Raw genomic sequence first — 24,683 nt, forward strand, 5'->3', positions numbered from 1 at the left:
TTTAGCAAAAAATTGTTTCCACTGTACCCTTCGTGTGTCCTCGTCCTAACGTGACAAACCCAGAGGAGATGAAATTATGGAGATCTGGCCCTCCACTTCGATAAATATCCTTTCCATAGGGACCTGCCAAGGGAAAAAAAACAAAGCAAAACAAACAACTTTATTGAGGTGTTAATATATATACAAATATGTGCTGTGTAGCCCCGCTGTCACCCTTTATATGAGTACCAAGGCCTGACCACATGGTTGCATTATTAATGGTAAGCAGAGGCTACAGCAGAACATAACAGCTGCAGCAGCAAACCCTAATTCCCATATGGACAAAGACTTATGAAGAAGAAGACGAGTATTCTGGTGCTGCCAAGTCATGAACAGATTCTGACAGGGGAACCAAATACCCTATATTAAACCAAACACCCCAAATTCCAGGGAATTTGACCATCTGTGTGTCGGATTCAGGTTTGCTAGGAACAGCATTCCCAAGGAACTGGACTCACTCAGGCCTTCAAGAGTGAGAAGTTAAAAGACATCAGATGAGATGCGGCTTTGATTCATCCTGGTTCCAGCCAGGCCCTTGACAGCATTTGTTCACTGCTGCTGGAGTTTTTCTCAGCACAAAAGTGAAGTTGCAAGTATCTCTTTTGTCCAGGCTGGACCGAAGTGCCCATTAACAGTATGACAGCAGACTTTGTCTTTTAGCTTTGATTTATTTGCTCTGGTCCTTGAACAACATCCATAGATAATTCCTCAAGTGTGATAGTCTTCTGCAGAACACTTCCTAGGAGCTCTCTCAGTCCATCACAACACAGTACTATCAACTGTTCAGGAGACATCCAGCTTTTTAATGTTCTAATAATATTAATAAGGAAAAAGGCCTTCTGCCTCCCTGTTACCATGCAAAGCTCTGAAATGAGGACACAGATAATTTTCCAGATACTCTTTATCATCTCCTCCCTTTTTCATGTTGTTAATTTTGCTATTCCTTTTATTTTAGAAGGAGGCAAAGATAAGATAGGTGCCGGGGGAGGGAAGCAAAGCAGCCGCAGGGGCTGGGAATGCAGCTCCCTCCCTACCAAGCCTCCATCTTCTCTGCGCCTTTCTGCACGAGCAGCCGATGCATCACTGTTCCTCCGAGCCACGGTGGCTGGGAGCAGGGCAGATGGTCCAGCACACGGCACCCGAGCAGGAGAGCTGAGTCAGGAGGCAGTGGGGAGGGCAAAATGGGCATCATGGATCCAGGTGGAAATGCAGCCCAGGGCCATGTTCTGGCTGGCTCATGTTGCCTCTGACAGATGCTACAGCCCTTCACTATTTTTCAAACACAGACTGAATGCCGTGTGTTCTCACACGTTTTCAGGCTTTCTGGGAACATTGTGAAAACTAAAATGCACAGAGACTTTGAAACCTCAATACTCTGCAGAGTTTTCTTCTTTCCCTTTTTGCCAGCGATTCCCACCACAGTGCCTTGGCAACTCCTGCTGACTTTGCAGACCACTACCCCTGTCACCAGAGTCCCCCTTGCGTACAGGTGGGCTCAAGGTGAGCACCTTCTCAGGGTCTAAACTGTGCCATCAGTCTGCCCTGCAATGGAGCCGGGCAGGCTGCAAACCCTGCTCCCCACCTGGGGAGGACACCAGCAACCCTCTGGCCAGGAGAGCCCAGCACAGACTTAGCCATCATGGGAACACATTGGAGATCCTCGGATCACGTTGGAGATCCTTCTGAAAAAATGTTTGTTCCTATCTAATAAAAAAAGCATCCCACTCCCTTTCCTCACATAGTTTTGCTGGTCAAGGTCAGTCTGTAAACTTCTCAAAACACACTTCAAGCTCCCTGTAAACTTCTCAAAACACACACAAAGTGTGTCTACAGGGTTGGGAGAGTTAGCAGTGAGACAGTTTTCTTCTTGTATTTATAGCAATGCAAGGTGGTAGCAAAAGCCTTCAAATGTACAGGCATCCACCCATAAATTGGCTGAGAAATGTTTCTAGGAAAAAAAAAAAAGGGTTTTCTGCTTTCACAGGAGAGAATTTGGTCTGGTCTCTTGTTCTTGTCTTCCTACCCAGCTCCTGCAAACCCTGCCTGCTGTGTTCCTGGAAGAGGATGGCAGACATTTGCCTCTGACTCCCTGGAAGCTATTCTTGCTTTATGCAAGATTTGTTCTTGCCCTGAGAAGCCTGCAGAGGTGGTTTGTGGTTGCAGTGCCCAATTCTTTTTTTTTTTTCCTCTCTTTTCTAAAATGTGCTGCCTTTTTTCTTTCTAGTAGGCCATTTTTTGCTCATATTCCATCAACTTGTACGCTCTCAGAGCCAACTACTCAGGTGATTGGCACTTTATCAGTATCATACCTTTGCAGTTTTTAACAAGGATAAAAGAAACATACAAATGTGTTCTGTTACCTCTAGCTGAAACCAGGGCTCTCTTTTTATATCCCTTTGGAGGATCTGTTTAAGTCAGAGATCAAGAAGGCAAAGTATATTAAAAAAAAGCAAACATTTACTGGCAGATTTAAGATCATTCATCAGCCTTTTGCTCTCTGAACCTTGCTCTGCCCCTTCTTACACTACATAATAGTTAAATTAAAAGATTCCTGTGATAACAACCTATTAGCATTTGAACAGGAGTCATGTTTTCCCATGAGAAATTCAAATCTGTAGACTTCAAGTAGCACAAGTTTTTCCTTTTTATGGGTACATTACGGGATGCTACGTTTGTTTTACATGGTTCTTTATTCCTGCTCACTTGTGATCATTTCTCCTGCCCTCACCGTGTAGAAGTGCTGGTACCAAGCTTTTACATTCAGGAGTGCCTTGGGGGCTGCTGGTGGGCCCAGCTCAGGACCTGTTATTCAAGCAGACATTTTCATCACTTCTTGACAGATGTTTCAGATTGAACCTGAATGCTCCTCCATACCTCACCATCTCTGCATGTGTCCAGGAGCCACAGCAGAGCTGAAAGACCTCACGTAAAGGACACAGGGCTGCAGGACAGTGTAGGTGCTGACAGGGCTATGCATAACCAGAGAACGTCCCTGTTTCATTCTTCGTTGGGGATGTCTTCCTCCCTCCTCCTTTAGCTGTGTGTGTGCTCACCTAGGGGCTGGGCATCTTTCCATGGTCACTGGAGAGGGTCTGGGCCCTCCAAATGGGGTTTCAGCCATGAGCTGAGCTGAGCTGAACTGCTGATAGAGATGACTGTCCAATGGGCTAAAAGGGAGCTTAACCAAGGTGTTCATTTTTAGTAGGCTGAAGGTGGGTCTTTGCCTTATGGTGAGAGAGCTAAAAATGCCCTGATTCCTGGCAAAACAAGTGTAAATGGGTCTATTTTTAATTCATTTCAGACATCTGAGATATTTTTATTGCTAATCAACACCCATCCAAGCAAACCCTGCCATTCCAGACAGAAAGGACCCCTCTGTAACCCAGCAAGGCTCCTGGAGCCCATCCTGGAGCTGGAGGCTGCCAGCCCTGGGCTGCCCAGCAGGGCCAGGTGGAGGCACAGAGCCACTGTGGGACCCCGGGCGTGCAGGCACATGGAGAACCCTGGGCTAGATCTGCTGGGGAAATGGGGTGGGGACAGTTTGGTGGCTCTCTTGTACCTGCTGTCCACAGGCAGCGTTCGCGTTGCTCTCCCTCCTCCCTGATGTGAGAGCACATCACAGCAAAGCTGCCTTTTGATGGTGCATTTCCCTGGGACAAGCTGTTCTGTGGGCTGCAGCTACCAGGAGCTGAAACCCACCACCTGAGAACTAAGAGAAGTCAAGCAGAGCCAGAGCAGCAGATCAGTGCCACGAGCGAGGCAAGGCAGCCCAGCCCTGCACATTCATGCCCTCAGGCTCCCAGCACACCTTCCCTCTTTTACAGCTCCTGCTTTGGGTGGAATTAGCTGCTGTCTGACGGTTTTCCACACCCAGGTGTCCTACACCTAGCTGGTGTTATCTCTCTGGGGCTTGTTGGTAGCCACCAAGGGTCACATCCAGCATCACCATCACTCGACCAGCCCCGAGCCGTCCGGCTGGGCAGCTGTGTCCCCTCCCCGCGCCTCTGCCCCACGTTCACAAGGGGAGCTCCCCGGCCTGTGAAGCACCAGCTGATCACTGAACAAGGAGACCTGAGCAGGAACCAGATTTGATCTCGACAGAGCCTCACAGCATGCCCTACTTCCAAAGTGACACAACCACCCACCTACCTGATCTCACAGCATGGAGCATGCTATCTTCCAATACAGTATTTCTGGGGCGATTTTGCATCCATAAGATCTTTTTCTTAGGACTAGAATGAAATATAAATGCTGCTTCAGAGCACTGTGTCTGACTGCCTGGAAGAGGCTTTTCTTGCTCTCTTGCCCCCTGGTCTCACTCACTCATATCCGTGCGCTCTAATGCATGTAAACTCTCAGACGCACATGGGCTCGCAGGCTTTTTCATTAACAGAAATGACCTGGAGTCCAGCAAGGCAGTGTGTTACTAAAGCAAATGAGGACTTACACAACTTAAAATTTCCAAAAGAAATTGAAACAAGGAGAAACATGACTTTTTTTTCCTCTCTTTTGGTTATAACACACATCAGAGGCAGAGAACGGGTGAGCATTGTGCCTGCCATGAAACAAAGACATATTCTTTAGGGCATACAGCTCAAAGAGGGAACGTTTCATTACAACTGCATCCTGCATAACACACATATGGAACAAACTCAGTCACAAACAGCAATTACAAGCCCGGCTCCAATTTAACAGAATTATTAGAGCTGAACTAAAATGCTGTTATCCACCTTTCAGAAATGGTATTATTGAGCACGGATTACATCACCCGGAGAAGGGCAGACAGGGGCTGTCGTGGACAGCCTTTCAGATGATACACACTGGGATTCTGACCTCCTCCCCGCCCCAAGGTTTCCTTGGAATTAAACCACATCCAGAGAGGAGTGAGTCCCAGCACCTCAACACCTCAGCAGAAACTTTATTATTAGACAGATCTCCTGTCCCCCAGCCAGCCACCCCACATTAATTGTCCAGCATGGTATGGAATACCCCTTTGGCCAGTTGGGGTCAGCTGTCCTGCTTCTGTCCCCTCCCAGCTCCTGCTGCACCCCCAGCCTCCTTGCTGGCAGGACAGTGTGAGAAGCTGAAAAGTCCTTGACTCAATGTAAGCACTGCTCTGCAACAATTAAAACAAGTAGGAGACATTTCTTCTCAGAAAGAGTGGTCAGGCATTGGAACGGGTTGCCCAGAGAAGTGGTGGCGTCACTGTCCCTGTGAGTGTTCAAGGAAAGGCTGGATGTGGTGCTTAGGGACATGGTTTAGAGGGTGACATTGGTGGTAGGGGGATGGTTGGACCAGACGATCTTGAAGGTCTTTTTCAGCCTTAATGATTCTGTGTTACACTGATGAGAGGCTAGAGCCTGAGCTGGAAAACGTCACGTGGAATGTGTGGAACAAGGTGGATAAGGCTGCAATTTACTAGGTCCTGCATTTTTGCCACCTAACTTTACCCATATAAGTGGCCTAGAAGAAAGCTGGAGAGGGACTCTGTCAGGGAGCGTAGCCATGGAACCAGGAATAATGGCTTTGAAAAAATGGAGGGGAGATTTAGCTTAGATGTGACGTGAGGAAGAAATGCTTTACTCGGAGCACAAAGCACACATGGGAATTAGGGCTGAAGATGCACCTTGCTTCTGTTTATTTCTGTAAAGAATAGAATGAAATTACCTAAAAACCAGTGTTAAAAATAAACCCAGGGCACAGGACGGGAGGTGCAGGGCAGTCCCTGTGGCCAAGGGGCAGCCTTTCTCTCTGGCAAGCCAAATGGCCCGGGGGAGCCAGCCCCAGAAAAGGAGCCCTCAGCCCCCCCAACCCTCCTCCTTGTCCACGTGAGGGCATCTTCCAGGCCGCTCCCAACGCAGCCGCCTTTGGCCACGCATGGGCCACTCCATCACAGAGGCTTGCTGAGGTCACAGTGGCCACCACTGCCCCGCCTTTGCTTCGGGCCCTATAAAACAGGCCCCCTGCAGCTGGCCCACCATTTGCTGAGCATCTGGGCCCTCTGACTGCCAGCTTGTGCGGCTGGAAGGAGACTGGAGCAAGGCGAGCAGCAGGCCTCTTGGTGTGCGAGGACAGCGATGCAGTCCAGTGAAGCACCAAGAAGGAATGCACCTGACCAGAAGGAGAGGTGTTGTGGGCAGAGGGATAGCGCCGGTGGCACAAGAGACACCAGTGCCCAAGGGAACTCTGGCGCCCAGCCCACAGACAGGTACAGGCAGTATCATTGGCACCGCAGTGATGTGGGAAACAGGCCGGCCCCTCAAACAGCTAGCGACAGGGTGCCTGGGCCTTACCATAGGAGCAACAGTGACGTGGGGCAAAGTCAGGAACATCAGGCAGACAGCCACAGGGAGCAGAGGTGTGCCCGTAGTCAGGAGCACAGTGCGGGACCCAGTAATGGCCGTAAGACAAATGGCAGCATCGGAACCATGCATGAAAATCAAACTGATGGTGGCATGGGACGGAGGTGTGGAACTGGACGACCCCCTGGTTCGGCACCCTGGCCAGAAAACATTCCGGATGGAAGGCACCCCGTTTGGGCAGTCCCGGGCAAAGACTGGCTTAGCCTTCTGCCGAACACCGTGAAGCCCATGGAGCTGGATCCACCAGATGTGGAGGAACGGATGGAAGTGGATCCACCTCGGCCAGAAGAGACCTGGGACTACTGTGGCATGTCTTTGTGCTCTGCCATCCGAGAGCACCAACAGCATGGGAGGAGTGCCCGGCAAGCCCCCTACTCGTTGCTCAGGCTCCATCGCAAGCATTAGCTTGGAGCCAACAAACACCATGGACATCCCACAGGCTTAGCTGCAAGATGTCCAGGCAATAAACAGCTCTTGCCGATTCTCAGGGGTTGTGTGAGCGCTTCTTTTTTTTGGAGGGGAATGGGCTAAAGTTGCGCCAGGGGAGGTTTAGGTTGGATATTAGGAAAAACTTCTTTACTGAAAGGGTTGTTCGGTATTGGAATGGGCTGCCCAGGGAAGTGGTTGAGTCACCATCCCTGGAGGTCTTTAAAAGACGTTTAGATATAAAGCTTAGTGATATGGTTTAGTGGAGGACTCGTTAGTGTTAGGTCAGAGGTTGGACTAGGTGATCTTGGAGATCTCTTCCAACCTAGATGATTCTGTGATTCTGTGATCTCTGTGGGGAAAAAATGTATCCTTTTTCGGGGGGGGGGGGAGACCCACAGACTACCTGTTTCTGAGCTGCTCCTTTCTGCTGGAGTGCTTCTTCTGCAGCTACTTTGCACAAATCAGCAGAGTGAGACAAAGGATGTGAGCAGCCAAAATGACTGTAAGGTGTTTGCTGAGCACAAGACAGACGGCTCCGCATCATGCACATCTGTCTGTCCTGTTCATTAAACACAAAAGTCTCTGAAAGCAAAGGGAGGCACAGCTGTAGACCCCCAGATTCTCTTTTTTGAGGCTAGGGAGCCACAGGGGGCAGCCAGAAAGTGCACAAACCTCCTTAATCGGAAGTTAGGGGTGTTAGACACAGCTGTGGGCTACACTGATGGACACATTTGCAGTCAGGTCAGGCACCGTGATATTTTACTGCAGCATGGGGTGCAGATTAACAAAGATTACAATGATAAGAAAGGGCACCCAAGGGATGTCACAGAAACATTACCATTTTCTTACTAAAAAAGCAAGCAAAGAGAAGCCACCTGGCACCTCTCACACTTGTGAGAAGAAAGCATGGTCCGGGTCACCACGGTGTGTTTTTTCTGGTTTAATTCCATAGTTCTGGGATCACCGTGTCTACTCTGAAAGTGCAAACATATGGAAAAAGCAACTGGGAAGAGTTCAGTTGTAGTTAGGATGAGCTGTCAGCATCGTGTAGCCAGAGCTTGGACTAAATGTAGTCCAGATCAGTACAGGGAATAATGGAGTTTTCTATGCCTTACAGATACTCCTTAGCTAAATTACACTGGTGGGGTAATGAGAGTTGTACTTGCCTGTATCGATAAAATAATCCTATCCACAAGTTTACCCTCTTTCAAAACCACTGCCGCCTCCTCTTCCTCCCCTTCCCTCATGCTAATCCCTTGTCCCTGCATCACCCCTCTTGTTCTCCATCGCCGCTGAAGACAGCGACTGACCCTGCTTAAATTAACAGTCCTCAGCCCCATGGTCTTCTAGGTGAGGGTCTTTGTGATGCGTGCAGGTCCCATGGGGGTTGGCTGAGTGCCCAGGGCATCAGAAAACACAGTATAAGGTCAGCCCAGGATCACTCGCAAGCCAAGGGGGAACTGCAGGTTCCACACAGAAGGAGAGGATCATTCAGCTTAGGATGACTTCAAAATTGGGAGATTGGGAGATCCTTGTTTTTCCTTTTCTTTTTTTTTTTTTTTTTTTTTAGTGCAACTTCTGGCTTATCAGCTTTCAGAGAGCATCACATCTTCCTGCCTTCTTCACAACGAGGAAAGGTAAAAGCTTACTATTGACAACTGAATACTGGAGCTTTCAAATAAAATTATTGGCTAGGAACTGGGCTTTATGGAAAATGACGCACACTGGAAGACTTCCCACATCGCAAGAATGGGGAACAGTTCCCTGGCACGGGGTTTGTGTCAGTCCCAAACAGCAGCCATGCCAAAAATATGCCGTTTACTGCACAGCAGACCAGGTGGCCAAATCCAGTGCAGCAAACTGCATGAGTCCAGGTCATGCTCTTGTATTTTTCTGGCATTGGAAAAGATGCAGAAAGTAAAGATAAAAGCAGTACTAGATTTCCCGATAAGTGATCAAGGCAATATCTCATTTTGTTAATTGTTTTCTCCGTTAAGTACAGCAGTTGCCCTTGATTTTGCAATCTCCCTGGAAGCCATAACAAGCTATATGAGGTTTCAGAAAATATCAATTTTTGCTATTCTGTTAACTTAAAAAATGAAATCTGTGAAAGCAGAACACAGGACTGCAGTGCTGGAGGGTCTCACCAGCAACATGCACCAGAGGTGACAGAAATACAATGATGAGCTGAGATCTCTAAATAAAAACACTTTCAATGAGAAAGGATTAAATTGATAGGAGAATAAAACACAGCACCTTTCCAAGGCTCCAAATGCACATGCTGGTTAGCAGACAAGCCTGCTGAAGTTCCTGGTTTGTGCAGGAGACGGCTCAGCTCCCTGTGGTGTGCTTCTCCGCACCGCACAGCTGTACATGGGCATGCCATGAAGCATGCTCTGAAGCTCCACAAGGAGCAAACATTCAAGCCCCCTAAAGCCAAGCAGGGACAGTCCTTTCATCTGCAGTACAGCAAGCAGAAGTGACCTGATGGATGGGACGGGTCCACCAGGGTCGAGGGGCTCACCCAAACCACAGGGTGCCCAGCTGTCAGTGCTTCCCAGCCCCCGTGCTGGAGCTGCTCCCTCTGCCATGGAAGGGAAGAAGGAGGGAAAGAGATGCTGAGCCTTTTCCCCTGCGGAAATAAGGACCTCTTTCCTCCATGTGCCCAGTAGCATACAGCTCAGTGAAAGCACAAGCACATCCACACTGGCTAATATCTCCATAGACAACTTGCAGCCCTTGCCCACTGAGCACAAGAAAGCCACTAACAAGCCTGTGAGCAACCCAGCAGGCTTGGAGCTCCTATTCAGAGGAGTTTCAGACATGTCAGAGCCCAGCAAGAGTGTAAATCCATCGTTCCCACTGGTACCAGGGAGAGCTGTGCCATCCTGCTACATCCCTACGTGCTCAGCTCTGCACAGGGCTGGCATCAGAGCAGACCCGAGCAGAGCAGGGGGCTTCCATGCATCAGGGGGATCCTCACGGCTCAGGCTGTCAAAAACTAATGATGAAGCAGCCCTTAATATTTCTTCTGCATCTTTAATCACACCCTTTAATTGTACAGCCAGGGATGCAGAGGCAGATCAAGTATTGTATGACTCAGGAGGGGGAGAAAAGTTGTGTTTTTCTTTTTTTTTTTTTTTTTCCAAACCAGGTCATCAATCAGTTCACATATCTCCAGTACGCACATATTCATACTTAGCACATAATACCCTCTCAGGGAAACATAATAGAGACCAAGGACTGTTTTATAAGCCTGCTGAATTCTCTAGCAAGGAAACAATTACTATGGGTTGATTTAAACTATTTTATACTGAGAATATCAGTCATGATTAAAGGCTGCAGGTTTGCACTGCAATGTGCGTATGGCTTTATCTAGTTAAGTGGTTAGCCCGTTCTCCCAGCTCTCAGAAACAAGATCTTTAATTTCCCTCCCTGCCACACAGCACTGTAGACTTTGCCTCTTCCTTGCTGAAAGAAAAGAGAGAAAGAGAGAAAGAGAGAGAGAGAAAGGGAAAGAGAGAGAGAAAGAGAAAGAGAGAGAGAGAAAGAGAAAAAGGGAGAGAGAGAGAGAGAGAAAAGAAAGAAAGAAAAAGAAAAAGAAAGAAAGAAAGAAAGAAAGAAAGAAAGAAAGAAAGAAAGAAAGAAAGAAAGAAAGAAAGAAAGAAAGAAAGAAAGAAAGAAAGAAAGAAAAAGAAAGAAAGAAAGAAAGAAAGAAAAAGAAAGAAAGAAAGAAAGAAAGAAAAAAGAAAGGAAGGAAGGAAGGAAGGAAGGAAGGAAGGAAGGAAGGAAGGAAGGAAGGAAGGAAGGAAGGAAGGAAGGAAGGAAGGAAGGAAGGAAGGAAGGAAGGAAGGAAGGAAGAAGGGAGAGAGGGAGGGAGCCATCAGCTCCTTGGCATCTTCCCTGTTCCGTGGAGCCGTCAGAGCCAGTGGCAGCGCCATGGCTCACAGGGGGCTGCCCATCAGCGTCCAAAAGCTGCTGCAGGTGCAGCACAGTTAACGAGCCTTTTGCTGCTACCAGTGAATCCCCAGACTTTGTACCGGTAGTGCGGGGTCTCAGGGTGGCCTGGGCTCACCTGGGCTGGTTTTGGCTTGTTCCAGCTGTGGAAGCAATGCAGGGGCTGTCACCTACCCTGGGCTGGCCCCGCTCTGCGAACAGCCTGTGGCAACAGCCCAACAAAGCCAGGCCGCCCCCAGTGCCGAACACCAACAAGCCCAGCAGAGAGACATGGAGCTGAGACCCCGGGTGAGCCTCAGGTCCTGGTGCAGGCTGCCCCAGGAGCTGCGGGTGCCCCATCCCTGGCAGTGCCCAAGGCCAGGCTGGGTGGGGCTGGGGGCAGCCGGGGCTGGGGGCAGGGGGCCCTGCCCATGGCAGGGGCTGGAACAAGGGGGGCTTTAAGGTCCCTTCCAACCCAAACCCTTCGGGGATTCTGTGACTAGTATGTTTTATGTATTAATTTTAAGGGCATTATAAATAAGCCTTTCTGTATTAATTTGAACTACGAGTGTTGGTATTGTTGTAACTGTTAGCTGTGCTTTGATTAGAGTGCTAAGACGTTAATTAACTCACCATACAAATTCAACTCCACATACGAGGTGATGTGATCTCCTGTGGGCTGTGCAGGATTTTGTGTGTAACACTGCAACCATGAAGCATCGTCATAAATCTGTTTTCTTTCTCCCACTACTAACTCCCAGATGAGTATGGAAGAAATTCAAAAGTTTGCAGCCAGAGAAAATGCCAGCTTAGACGCACATAAAATCTTTTGGATGACACATTTACAGAAACCACCTTAATTAATTATCTCAAGAATATCTTGGCTGCTTTCCCCGTAACAGTGTTATATTTCATGGCTCACGAGTTCTCCCCAGCAGTGGTGAGCAGGAGGAGGCTGGTCCCACCAGCCCCAGCCCCGTGCTATGCTCTGCTCGTAGCACACCACCATGCTTCACCATTTGCTCGTACTTTGCTGATTGCTTCCACTGCCTCTCACTGCTAAAACATCTTAGGCAACGCAGCACAGGGTCCGGTGTGCTCTCCTTATGTGGAAGCTGGATTTCTTACTTGTGGTCAGATCTACGAGCTTCTCCTGCTGAGACAAGTTTACATATGGGACTAGGTGTCTTGGTCAAAGCTATGTTGGATTTTAGTCTGTGCCTGTGCAACACTGAAATTATTAGACCTTTAAGCTTCTCACAATAAATTGATGTTATTAAGAAACCTTAGCTCCACACAATGCATCTGGTACTCTGCTTTTACTTGAGATGACCAACAGAGGTACAGCTGTTACAGCTAGCTCCGGGTGATCTCAGGTAACCACAAGCAACCCAGGGTACCTCAAGTGACCTGGCTGCTGGAGTTGCTCATGACTCAGACCTTTTTGTTGTGCCATGAGAAAGGACTGAACCTCTGCTTCCCACGGACAACTCACATGCACTGAGAATTCACATAGAAATTAGAAATAACGGAGGACTGATGATGACACCTGTACTGGTGAATGAGCGTGGGCTCAACGAGGTGATGCACAGGAGCCCTCCTGATTCAGGGCCCTAGTCTGATGTGGAGCCCCTGCTCCTGCATTATTAGTAAATAATTTATATAATGTGGTTCTCCCATTCCTTCTCTAGAGGGTTTGGGCCTGTGTTCAGTGTCCAAGGTATGAACATGGCAGAGCTGGACCTCTCCACTTACTCTACAATGTGGATGGTTTTACCCATTTCCACTTGAATATTACAGTGGACACCTCCTCTCCCGCTCCCAGTCACGCACTCACGGCCGCTTCTGTTTCTGCATTTCCTACTGCACCTCTTTCCTCAACAACACTTTTGCAACCTTCCCAAGGGAGCAGCAGCAACTACTTACACAAAAGAGTAACCCGAGGGGAACGTCGAGTGCTTTTCCAGCACTCTGTAATCTGACTTCTGAAGGGGAAGCAGCAGGGAAGAGTTACTGCTCTGTTACAACAGGTGCTCAGAAATTATGTCAAGAACTATGCACTAGAGCAACATACTTCTGCAAAGGAGATGAATATGTTGTTACCAAATTACACTGAAAATGGAAAGTCTCCAGAGGATAAGAGGTAACATGATCTTTGATTCAAACTGCAAGACTTCTTAGTCTTGCTTTGGGATTTTGTTTTGCAGGGACTTCTGCAGCTTTGGCCCTTTATCTCCAAATAACATCTCTTGAGATAGCTAGGTGAAATTGGTTTATGCCTGCATGCTCAACTGATTTTAAATCAGCAATTTTAATTTGGTATGAAGATATTAATTCCAGAAATGCTTGAAATGATTGCATTTACAAAAATCATTTTGAATAGGGAAGCTACAAAACTTCGGAACCATCCCCAAATGCACTTGGCTTATGAGGGTATTTCTCAACAAACAGAATTTTTGGAAATACATGGCACACACTGCAGCCTGCATACTTGTACAATGACTTTCAGGGGAAAACGGTGATAACGACTTATTTTTCCTTCTGGGTAAAGCAGTTAATGAGAATGCAGCTGCTGCCGCCTCAGTTAACTCTGAAAAGCTGAGTCCTTACACCACATTATCTCAGGAAATCTCTGGGAGACGGGATAAAAGGAGATGAAATAACTTTATGTATGTCACAACCCTAGTGACTTTCTGAGGGGCCTGGTCCTATCAGCGTGAACAGAAACGGCAGAGGATGTAAAGACACAGATTATTAAATAAAGAGAATTTGGTATTAAAGAAAAGGTTTATTTTTGCTGGTTGAGATGAGAGAAAACCTTCACCTGAAAGATGCAGCAGCATACAAGTTACTAGGGAACTTTCATGGAAAGGGAAGTGAAGGAAATTGATGAGGTTGACCAAGGTGGTTGACCAAATGGTGTGAGTGGTGAAGCACTCCACTGGTAAACGAGAAGAGGAAAATGGCTTCAGGTGCTCTCTGCTAATGTGAGCAGACTATCTGTCATGGTTTTGGCTGCAATAGAGTTAATTTTCTCTGAGAGAGAAAAACGCATGCTGTGTTTGGACTTCATTGAAAATAATGCTGATAACACACTGATGTTTCAGCTGCTGCGGAGCAGTGCTTACACAGCGCCAAGGACTTCTGTGCTTCTCCTGCTGCCCTGACAGCGAGGGGCTGGGCAAGCTGGGAGGGGACACAGGCAGGACCCAGATGGGACACCCCATACCACATGGCGTCATGCTCAGCCATAAAAGCTGGGGTAAAGAAGGAGGCAGTGGGGGATGTTTGCCTTCCCAAGAAAGTGTTATGCGCAATGAGCCCTGCTTTCCTGGAAGTGGCTGAATACCTGCCTGCAGATGGGAAGTGGCAAATGAATTCCCCGTTTTGCTTTGCTTGCATTTGTGGCTTTTGCTTTACCTAGCAAACTGTCTGCATCTCAACCCATGAGTTCTCGCACTTTTACCTTTCCAGTTCTGTCCCCCACCCTGCCTGGGGCTTTGAGGTGCTGAGCTGCCTGCTGGAGTTAAACCACAGCACTGCCTCTCAGAGATGCTCTGCTCTCGAAGCCCCATCCTGTCTCATATCAACCCCCAGAGCTGATCATCTCACTGGTATTAAGCAATCCTCTTATATTTAAGAACGACCCTTAATCTGCCCCATTCATGGTATGGCTATAGGGAGCTCAAATCAGGGTTTGTCCTGAATCTTTTCTAAATTCAGTCACTTTTAAAGCTGTAGAGGAAAACAGCTTGGGTGAAAACAGATTGGCAAACGATACGGTACATGATACACAAGGAGGACAGCAAGCTCCTTTGGACTCCTGCTCTAATACGGTTCTGACATGAGTCTCTTGTGACGCCACTTTATTTTCTTTGTAACAGAAGGAGATCGAGCCAGAGGATTCGATACGGGAATCATTAGCAGTTGCCTGTTTGTTAATGTCTCCTCCGCTGGCTCTCCCCTCTCCTGCTGAGCTCCTGTCATCAGTAATGTTGCACTGAAGGCGCAGGACCATGGGTACGTCCAGCTGCACAGGAGGAGGCCACCTGGGCACGTCTCCAGCACTTGCCCGTGCACCCAGGGCTTCCCAGCGCAGACACATGCAGCAGCTCACAAGCTCAGCAGGTGCCTTCCACCAGGACAGATGGGAAGAAGTGAGACTTTGGTCGAGTTGCAGGCCCCTTAACAACCAGGAGTCTCTACCAGGAGCGAGGGCAGGGTACATGAGACTGTTGGGGTTTTTCAAACCTCTTCATACCATATCAGCATGGCAAGAGCAATGTGTCACTTGTGAGCGGAGACGCAGAAACGCCGTGCTTGGGCTGGTGATCACGCTGGATCAGGAGCACAGGACATATGCAGCTCTCCACGTGGAGCGCCGGTCCTTTAGCTCCTGTTGCAATCTGCATGCTCCCCTCCCTGCGGAGCAGGAGGATGTGTTGTAATTCCCCAAAATTGCAGATTCCTAGAGCTAGCAGTAAGTTGCACCAATGCTGTCTGTTTACTTGTTTAAATGCTTATAAAGAGTTGCTTCTGGGTATCTGATCTGGTTTTATATGATAATTCCAGTGCTTACTCATAAAGATCTCCATAGCTAGGAGGAATGTTGGTAAATAGCGCTGTGCAGGACTCCACGATCAAGTAACATCCTCTTTTATTGGGGTTAGGCAGGCAGGGATATGACAGGGAGACATTCCCCCAGTACAGTGAAGCAGTCTAATGACACATCTTGTACCCTTGTTAATGAGTGGCAGAAGGCCACCAACTCCCGGAGTTGCACTTTGATTTGTGCCCTGGAGAGCCTTTTAGCATAGGTTGCTCCAAGCCTAATCCACTTTCTAGTGACGCTGCCAGTCTGAAAGCTATGCACAATCTGTGGAGCTGAGCAGCTGATCGGGAAGTGAACAGCATCATAGGCAGTCAAGCTATGCTTCTTCTGCTGGAGATTTGCTGATCTAATTTAGAGAGGGCCTAATATTCCCCTTCTAATTAATTTGTTCTGTTCGCCTGCAACTGAACTGGCTTTTGTTCTTTGGGTGCTCCTGAAAAATTGGATGCAATACCTGATAGAATTTAATTATATAGGCTGGGAGAAGGTGATTAAGGGCAAAGGGAGGGCTGATCACACTGTATACATGCTTCAAGGGTATTAGCAGAAGGGAAGGTAGAGGCTGCTTTTTCACAGCTGGAGGGAGAACACTATCGAGTGATTGTTCTTCAGCAGGAACTTTAAGATAGAGATAAACATTCTTTGACAGCTGACTGCCTTTGCAAGGGTCAGAAGTGTGTTACTGAAGTTGTCCGGATCTGTCTCAGGTACCGTTTCAATGGAATTAGGTCTGAACCTCACCCTTGGCCTTGTGCAGAGGATCTTGTTTCTGATGCTCTCTTATCCCCTTGGGAGCTGTGTGCTTCCACAGCAGGGAAAGGAGAATGCCAGGGAAGGTTCCCACATGGAGCTGAACACAAAGATATTTGCTCCTGATCTCTGCCAGGGTTAGCTTGACCCAGAGCTCGGGAAGCCCTGGACCTCATATCCCAGTTCTCAGTGGGAGAACTGAGTTTCCTGAGGTGCTTAAAGTGAAGGAAATTCAGGACTAGGGGCCCTTAGGTTCAACTTCAAGAGATATTCAGCAAAACTGCACAATGCACCAGTGTCTGGTCACCACAGCAATGACCTTCTCTGCTTCATGGTGTAGGAGTAACTCTTATTCAGAGAAAAGCAGTGGAAATGCATGAAGGGTAGCTAAGGAAAAAATAGCAAAGTGAAGAAGAGAGTGGAGAGGAAGAACTAGGACAAATGAGAATGCCTGATCACGAGAAACTGTTCTGTTAGACTCTTGGGAAGTGCTGAAAGTCACACAACTGAAGGTATTCACTGATACTACGAGCACCCACCAGGCTTTAAAAAGCACAAAGTACAGAGTCTTCCAGGCTCACGCTGCATTTTAAGGTACTTGAATAGCAGGGATGCTCAGGCATCCTGTGCCATCAGATCCCTTATGGAGATGGGTTCCAAAACTGTGGGGAGAAAGGTGGTCTTGGAACCGGGATGTCCAGAAAGCCAAGAGGTACCCAAGGTCATAACCCCCATCAGCAAAAGAGAGTTTCCTATGGCAAGGGTGGCTGCAGACTCCTGGAGCACTGCACTAATCCAGGGACAGGCAAAGTTGTGACTTTAAAGGAAAATTGGTGGTCAGAAAGGTGACAGAGGATGTGCCTCCTGCTCCCGAACTGGTGGGATCCTCCTGTGAAGATGTACTATGGATGCACAAAGGGGTGAATGTACAAGGCTCTCCTGGAGATGGTCCTGTGGGCTACACATTCCTACCCTAGCACCCCCACCAGGGTGAGTCTTAAAATAACTGGAAATGGAAGGAAACTGTCAAAGCCTTGTTCTCCTTAGGAAATGCTGAACATACTCGCAGCTGGGAATCCAGCAGCAAGGGGCCAGGGGAAGCAGTGCAGAAGCTGGCTTTGCTCCCAGCTCTTGCTCTGGTGCCACAGGAGATGCCAGCTCCAGGGACAGTGACAAGAAAGCTCATGAGACTATGCTCAGTACTTTGAGACCCCATCTGCCGTGTTGGAACACCTCGTCCCTGTCCTGCTTAATGATCATTACCTGGAGGTGGGTGAGAAGAGCCCCCATGTTAACAAGCACCTTAGTGGCAGAGAATAAGGACTTCCCTGCTGAGTGAGGACCCCTGAGCAGAACATCAGCACTTCTGTAGCATACAGCAAACATGTTCCTGCCTGAATGATTTGTCTCAAAACCATCAGGGCAGCCACTGAGTCAGACTGTCTGACTGTCAGTGATGATGGTTGTCTGATCGAGGGGGTCACTCAGCCCATCCGACTGCAAGCCTATCTCCCCAAAATACCTTTGAGTTATCATTAAACACTCTCTCAGCTCCCACCAGACTTCAGGAGGTTTATGCTGCTGCAGCTACACTGCTGCTGCCATCCCAACCAGCAGGACATGGGGAGAGAAGCTGCTGTCCTACTTCTGTGCTGAAATGGAGACAAGCCCAGGCATACACAGGTCTGGATGTTCCCACACATATACCAACCTAACCAACAGAAAGGTCAAAGCTATTCCACCTGCTGAGCTAAACACCACATGGTCCAGGAGAGTGTGCAGCAAATGCTTGCAGATTTATATGAGAAAGAATTAAAAGCTGCTATGAAAACAGCCATGAACATGAGGTGCTTCACAACTCACCCACTATCTCTGTTTGCAGCCAGCTGGTGGTACCCAGACAGTCTGCACAGGCGGGCGTGCCTGGTATTATCCTGCCCACTGATGCACCAGGCTGCTGGATCTGCTCAGAAGCACTGAGTTCTTTAGACTTGAAGGTCTGACTGCACCCAGTGCTGCTGTACAGCCCCGTTCTGCCAGCTGGGGCATGGCCTATGTGAGTCCTTCCCAAGCTCAGGAGCAAAAAGAAATGCTCTGTGAGAGCTTGATCCCATGTGAATATAATGGTAAGAAACAAGAAATAAAGCAAGAAGAAATTTTCTGACTTCTTTTGACACGGTTGGATCTCAGGTCCCTCCCAGCCAACCGCAGCTGTGTATAGGCCATTGGACTGCATGTTGAACTGTGATTCTGGGTTACAAAGCAAGAATGACAATACCAGGCATCAGCTTCCTGAGAGCAAAACACATCCTACACTCTTTTTCACTATATGGTCCAGGTTAATTGGCTTTTAATTCTTTGGGTGGAATGGAAATGGTCGCTGATTTTACCCCCCAGCATGCAGCAGTTCAGTCTTTTCCACTATTTATAAGGGTTCTAAACGTGTGCGCGAGATTTGAATGTAATGAACTTGCTCTTCGGAGGGGAGGAATGAACTGGGGAGAACATGGTAAATTGGGAAGCCTGAAAAGAATTATTTGACATTGATTGCTAATGGTATATTAAACTGTCTAGCATGAGTACTACATCTGTTTTGCTGTTCTCAAAGGTTTTTGGTTGGCTGGTTGACTGTTTTTGTTTGGTTTACTTGTTTGTTTGTTTACTAGTTTTATAATTTTATGGCTGCTGACCTCATGAACATAGCAATTCTGACACAACTCTGACAGGGTGATGATAATGACCATCGACAATCCCTTGTGCTCAAGGTCCACCATCACACTTGTGCCTGGCCTGTTTTGCCGGTAACTTTCACAAAGGTGAGTTACAGTGACTATGTAGTGAAACACATGAACAAGCTGTGTAAGGGAAAGCAATTTAGATTTCAGTTTGGTTTGGGAAATTTTTCACTAGTGTTATGGCATGTTTTAGGAGCAGAACAAAGATTTCTCAGGTGGACTATGGAAATTTGTGTCCCTTCACTAGTTCCCACTGCTGTTTTAGAAAAAAAAAAAAAAGTGCACTATTGTGACTTCTCTGTGCTCCTCCAGTACACACAGCAAATGCAATTCCTCCCATTTTACAGCTGTCTGCATCTGGAACTTGGACGCCCAAAGCAGGAGAGAAGCAGGATGCAGGCAGGCAGCGTCTTCAGAGGGACCACAGCCCTGTATGGTGGCCTTCCTCCATACCAGGATGAAGGTCAAAGACAAATCCCAGCACAGGGTGCTGTGCAAATACACCCAGACTGTGTCATCCCAAGTCAACATACCTCTGTGCTCAGATAACGGGCAGCATGAGCAAACTGAAACACAAGTTATTTGGACACTGGTGTTTCTGCATCTGCAGTGGGTTTAAATGACATATAGCTGCTGAAGACGTGTGAGATCAGCTTTTCAGTGCCTGACCCACAAGGAAAAAGGGACCAGAAGACATCAAGAAGACCTAGGTCTTTAATTCAGCACAAGATTTTTGCTTTGGAGATCTCAGGCAAAGCTGGATGGAAACTGGGGTTGAAATTGCATAAAATTGTACTGCCACATCATCACAAAAAACACAGAGAATCTATCACGACAATCAAACATTTCAGCCTGGACTTCCACTATTTTTGTAATGTTTTTTAGATGCATGGTTGTTGAAGTCACAAGTTGTTTTGTGCAGGAAACCTTGTCTTTTTCATTTGGAGAATGTCAATGATAAACACATCAGTGTGTTCAAAAGAAAACCCAAGAAAGAAATTGAGAATTTGAGATAATATTTAAAAAAAAAGAGAGAGAAATATATATATATAAAAAAATCCTGTCTGCTGCTTTTAGAGAGACTGTCATCCTACGGTCTAACCCAAAGGGCAGGAGACAGCAAAGACACGTCACAGTGCTTCACAGCTGGGAGTTGGAGACTGCAACAAACCTAAAATACCAAGAAAAACTGCCCTTGGGGTCCCAGAGTATCCTGATAATAGTTAAAACTAACCAACGACTTTAAAAGAATATTATAACTTATGTTTTGTAAACTCTTAACTCCAGGAGAGTGGGATGATCCTCCTATGAAGGAAGGCAGATTATCTCCCATCTCCCATGGGGAGGCTTTGCACCTTCCTGTAAGGGAGAAACTGGCCATTGTCAGAGTAAAACATGAGTCAAAATTTGTGTCTCTTGATTTCTGTATGTTACTTGAAGGGAAGGAAAGACATGGAAGTGGGGAATCCAGGACTTCACACGTGAATGCTGCTCAGCCATAAATGAAAGAGAGACCAGGGATGGAGCCTGGCTTGCACATACCAGAAAGCACCTGGTGCTTTGCGGGATCAGGCCCCACCATACTGATAAGCACTTGGTGCAAGCCATTGATCAGCCCCCAAAGCATGAAATAATTAGAGCTCCAGCTATGGCGCCAACGCCACGACGATTGCATCTTAAAAGCAAAGCAGCAGCAGAGAAGTGTGGGCAGCCTCCTCCCCTGCACGCTGCAGCCGCTGCAACACGCTGAGCAGCAATCACTCCACCCCAGCACGCTCTCCACCCCTGCTACTGCAGGAGGAAGGAAACGAGTCCCTGGGGAGCCTTAGTCCTTTAATGAAAATCAGCCAGTAATAAAGTGTGCTGTTCACATACACAAATGAAAAAAATGTTCCCTTCCCAGCGACAAAGCTTCTGGAGCTCCTTGGGCACACTGCTTCCAGGAATCGGTTTCAAGATAGGCAATGAGCCCTGAACGGCCTGGCACCAAGGAGGCACGGATGGAGGGGCGAACTACTGCTGCTGCTGGGGTAATCCCAGTGTCACTGTCACCAGGCTCAGTTCCAGCGGGGCTGGCACCGTGGTGCCATCCTGCCTGTGCCGAAACGCAGGGTTTCTGTTCTCTCCTCCCTCTTGCCTCCCCCCTTTCCCCAGTTTCAGACCCAGATCATCAAAAATGTCAGGAAGTTTCACTGACTTTTCACACTTGATCTCAACAGGTCAAACAGCAGATCTGGATGATTCCTTCCTCCCCTTTCTAACATAGAGCCAGGGAGCAGGAGGGAAGACAGAAGGAAGGACATGGAAAAACACAGGAGGAAGGGAAAGGAACATGAGAAGGGAGAAAGGTGGAGAAGAAATGAAGACAGGAAAGAGAAAGAGACGGGCATAATTTAGCCAAAGCCCCTTAACAGCAGGAGCAGCACTATCCGTTCAGGTTAAAGACTGCGCTGAGCAGTCCCTGAAGGAACGGGGCAGGGGGAAGGGACAGCTCACAGCTCACAGCTGGGAAAGGTGCATGGCAAGAGAACTGGGCAAGGGCAAGAGACCACAGGAAGTGTCACACACCAAACCAAAAGCTCTCCCATTCTTATCCTGAGCTCTGTAGCTGTGGAAGGAGGGTGGTTGGTCAGAAGATCAAGCTGCCAGAGATTTCCATTTTCATGCTAGTAGAAGCAGGCTTAGAGTATGTATTTTTGTAGGCGTCAAAAAATTCAATGGCTATGTCTAAAGCACTGGGCTTTTTTTTTTACATCTCAGACACAGAGATCATCTTTCCTTCTGTTTTAGGAAGCAGTGGACATTTTTACAAGACACTGGGAGTTTCTTCCAGCAACCTATTCCAGCACTGCATTTCCCTCAGGTTCACAAGCAGGATCAGCTCTGTTTGCAATATTTCTTTATCTCCTCCAGCTCTATATGTATCTGGCACACTGAAATCCACAGGCACCCCACACATGTGAAAATGTGAACACCAACTGAGTCACATCATGTACGTCTGGGTCTTTTGTGCTATGGTCCAAGCTGCTCAAAATGCAACACAACCCTCTTCTGAAGTCCAGAAAGACACCTGACAGTTTCCAAAAGATCGTCAAATGTCAGCATGAAAAGAGAGTCACAGGTTCTATTGCATTTCTGAAGGGATCCTCACACTTCAGCCCAAGCATTGAGAAAGGGAGAATTATAATAGGTCTTGCCTTTGTGGTCTAATGTCACCTGCCACGATGAGTGATCTAACCCAGCTCTGAAGGGGCTACAAGTGAGGCAAGTGAGCCCTCTGACCAGCCATCCATATGCTAAAGATCTAGCCCTCAAGGAAGGCAGGAGCAGTTTATCATTCCCAATTGAATGCCATAGCTTGACAGATGCCAGCTGCTGTGGGTGCCTCTGGTAGAACAAATTTGCTATTAGAAACTGCAGATGTGCCTGGGTGGAAAGTCCTCCTTGCATCTCCTGGTGTGCCCTGTGGCAAAGCCTCGCTGCATTGCCCAGCTCCCCGACCATGTCTGGGCTTTTGGTGCTCCAGGATTTTCCCCACTGCCACAAGCTACAGCAGCATCCAGCTCTAGGAAAACAAGGGGATGGGCCTTGTGAGGGAGAAGCGCTTGTTCTCCTGAGCAGAAGACAAGATTCTGGTTGAGCTAAATAGGAATACTTGGATGGCAAGAAGCTGGGATACCTTCAGGGCACAATTTAACTCCTAAAAGAGTGTTGTGAGAGCTGTTGGGCCATACTACCTGCAGCCTCTCCTCATCTGAGTTGTGTAATGGCTCTGTGTGCCTGGCACAGAAAGGAGCAAGGAAGCTCTTTAGCTGAAGAATTAAATCTTCCATTTTATTTACAGACAAAATAAAGCTTCAGCTTCTTACAGATAACATTCATTTGCCCTAACTTAGCTCTCCAGACATGTAAGTCCTCCCTTGGCCACTCCTTTCTATCTTCAGTGGAAAGAAAAGAACATCTTAATTTCCAGATAGCTCAGATAAAACCACCTCCAACTTCCCTCCACTTCACCAGGAGCTCCGGTGACCTGTGCAGCCTTAGAGGTGACTCTTGGATGTGAGTCTCTAGATGTGAGAGGCAGTTCTCAGCCTTTGGCTGAAGACCCAAGCATCACAGGGTCTTGAGGGATGTCTGCTCCTCTGAGACATTACTAGGAAAAACTTTACTCACTTAACGTTTGTGTGTTGGCTGGAACAAGACTGACATGTTCCACACCCGCCAAACCCAAGATTCTTCAAACTTTTCCTACAAGGGGTGTGGTGGTTAAAGTCAGTGCTATGAAGAAAGTGTTTGAATGTTCGCCCATGTGAGCACAGTGGTTGGAGGCACTGCTAAGCGTAAGAGTGATGATGGAAGGGACGCGTCAGTGATGGCTATGACAGAAGGAAAGCTGACAGCCTGGACTTGGTTATGATGTTAGCCTGCTTGGTCTCTTTGGACAAGTTGTGCCTCCTCCTGCGCTTCAGACAACTGGTAAATGGTGATAATACTTATTTTCTCAGTTGCGCTTTGGGAGCTTCCTTATTAATATTTATGAACAGCTCTGTTTATAATTGTGAGTAAATAAATGGGAATTGACAGTCTAAGGATACAAGTTGTCCTATTTCACACACTAAACGTAGCCACTTCTTTTTACTTGGAAGCAAGGAAGTTAGGAACAACATCTTCAGAAACTCTCACGTCTCAAATTGAGCCCCAATTAAGAAAGAAAAATCAGTACTTATGAGACAAATCCTGCTGACATCAGGAAAGACTGGGGAAAGTCGTAGGTATTTCAAGTGCCTAAAGATGTAGATAGGTGCCTGTTGAAGTTCACTGAAGTGCTGAAGTATCTTGTTCTTTTCTTACATCAGTTGGAGAAGGGACGTAATGCCCAAATACTCAACAGCATTTGGAATCCTATCACCTACTCATTTTCCCATGCCATCTGTAGTAGGTTACATTTGGGACCCTTCTGACAATCTCCCTAGTTTTATTTTTGCATCTTCCCATCCCCTTTTGTCTTGACGAGCAGCTGCCCTGGAGCATGTTCTTGTCCTTGTTTCCAACTCAGCAGACAGCTGCTAGTGCACCTTTCTATACTCATCCCTTCTAGTAAACCTATTGCTCATGTAATGGTGGAGCTCCTTGAGCATCAAGTGCCTCCTGACGTCATTGCCCAAACTCTTCCACGGCACTTCTCACTTCTTCCTCTACCCCAGCTACTGCAAAAGGACCAGAAAATTAATTCTTCTTTTCTGAAGGAAGTTGCCCTGAACAGTGTTTTCATCATCCTGGTCACTCACCACCACTCACCCATGAGCAATAACACCTACCCCTCAAGCCCTCGATCCAAGCACACAGTTAAGCACACTCCTTCTGAATGCAGCATCTTCTACAAGACAGACATCAACACAGGGCTCAGAAGACCTGACAACTGTTTCTGTCTTGGCTTCATGATGGCTCATTGAATTCGTGGAAACGGTCTGTACCGCCTCCTGACTCAGTTTCCCCATCTGCAAATAAATCATGGATTCTGATTCTCTCCATCAAGTACTTAAAACACACTAAAACCAGCACTTATAAGCAAGGCATGGTTATTCTGGAAAGAAAGTTAATACTGCTTTGAAAATGGCTTTGGAATAACAGAGAAGTTGGTCCTGCATGGTTATCAGACTTTTTTTTTATTGATTATTAGATTATATGTTTTCATGTTTCCCTGAATTACTTGACTTTGCTCTGCAACTGACCCTTGAAGATAGCTCCAATCCTTTACCACGAGAGATTGTACTGACAAGCAATGGGTGATCACGGCACAGCCAACACTGTGCAGACTGC

General features: G+C 47.4%; 1 protein-coding gene across 4 annotated transcripts in view; it reads right to left on the reverse strand.

Moving 5' to 3' along the window:
• SHISA6 (shisa family member 6) overlaps positions 1-24,683 on the reverse strand; it is a 252,827-nt gene that overhangs the window by 193,680 nt on the left and 34,464 nt on the right. For all 4 annotated transcript variants that reach the window (XM_083804851.1, XM_083804850.1, XM_083804849.1 and 1 more), the window contains exon 3: positions 28-123. In XM_083804851.1, coding sequence (XP_083660977.1) covers positions 28-123 — 96 coding nt within the window. The remainder of the gene's footprint in view (positions 1-27; positions 124-24,683) is intronic.

The sequence above is a fragment of the Anser anser genome, assembly GCF_964211835.1.
Source record: "Anser anser genome assembly, chromosome: 19".
NCBI lineage: Eukaryota > Metazoa > Chordata > Aves > Anseriformes > Anatidae > Anser > Anser anser.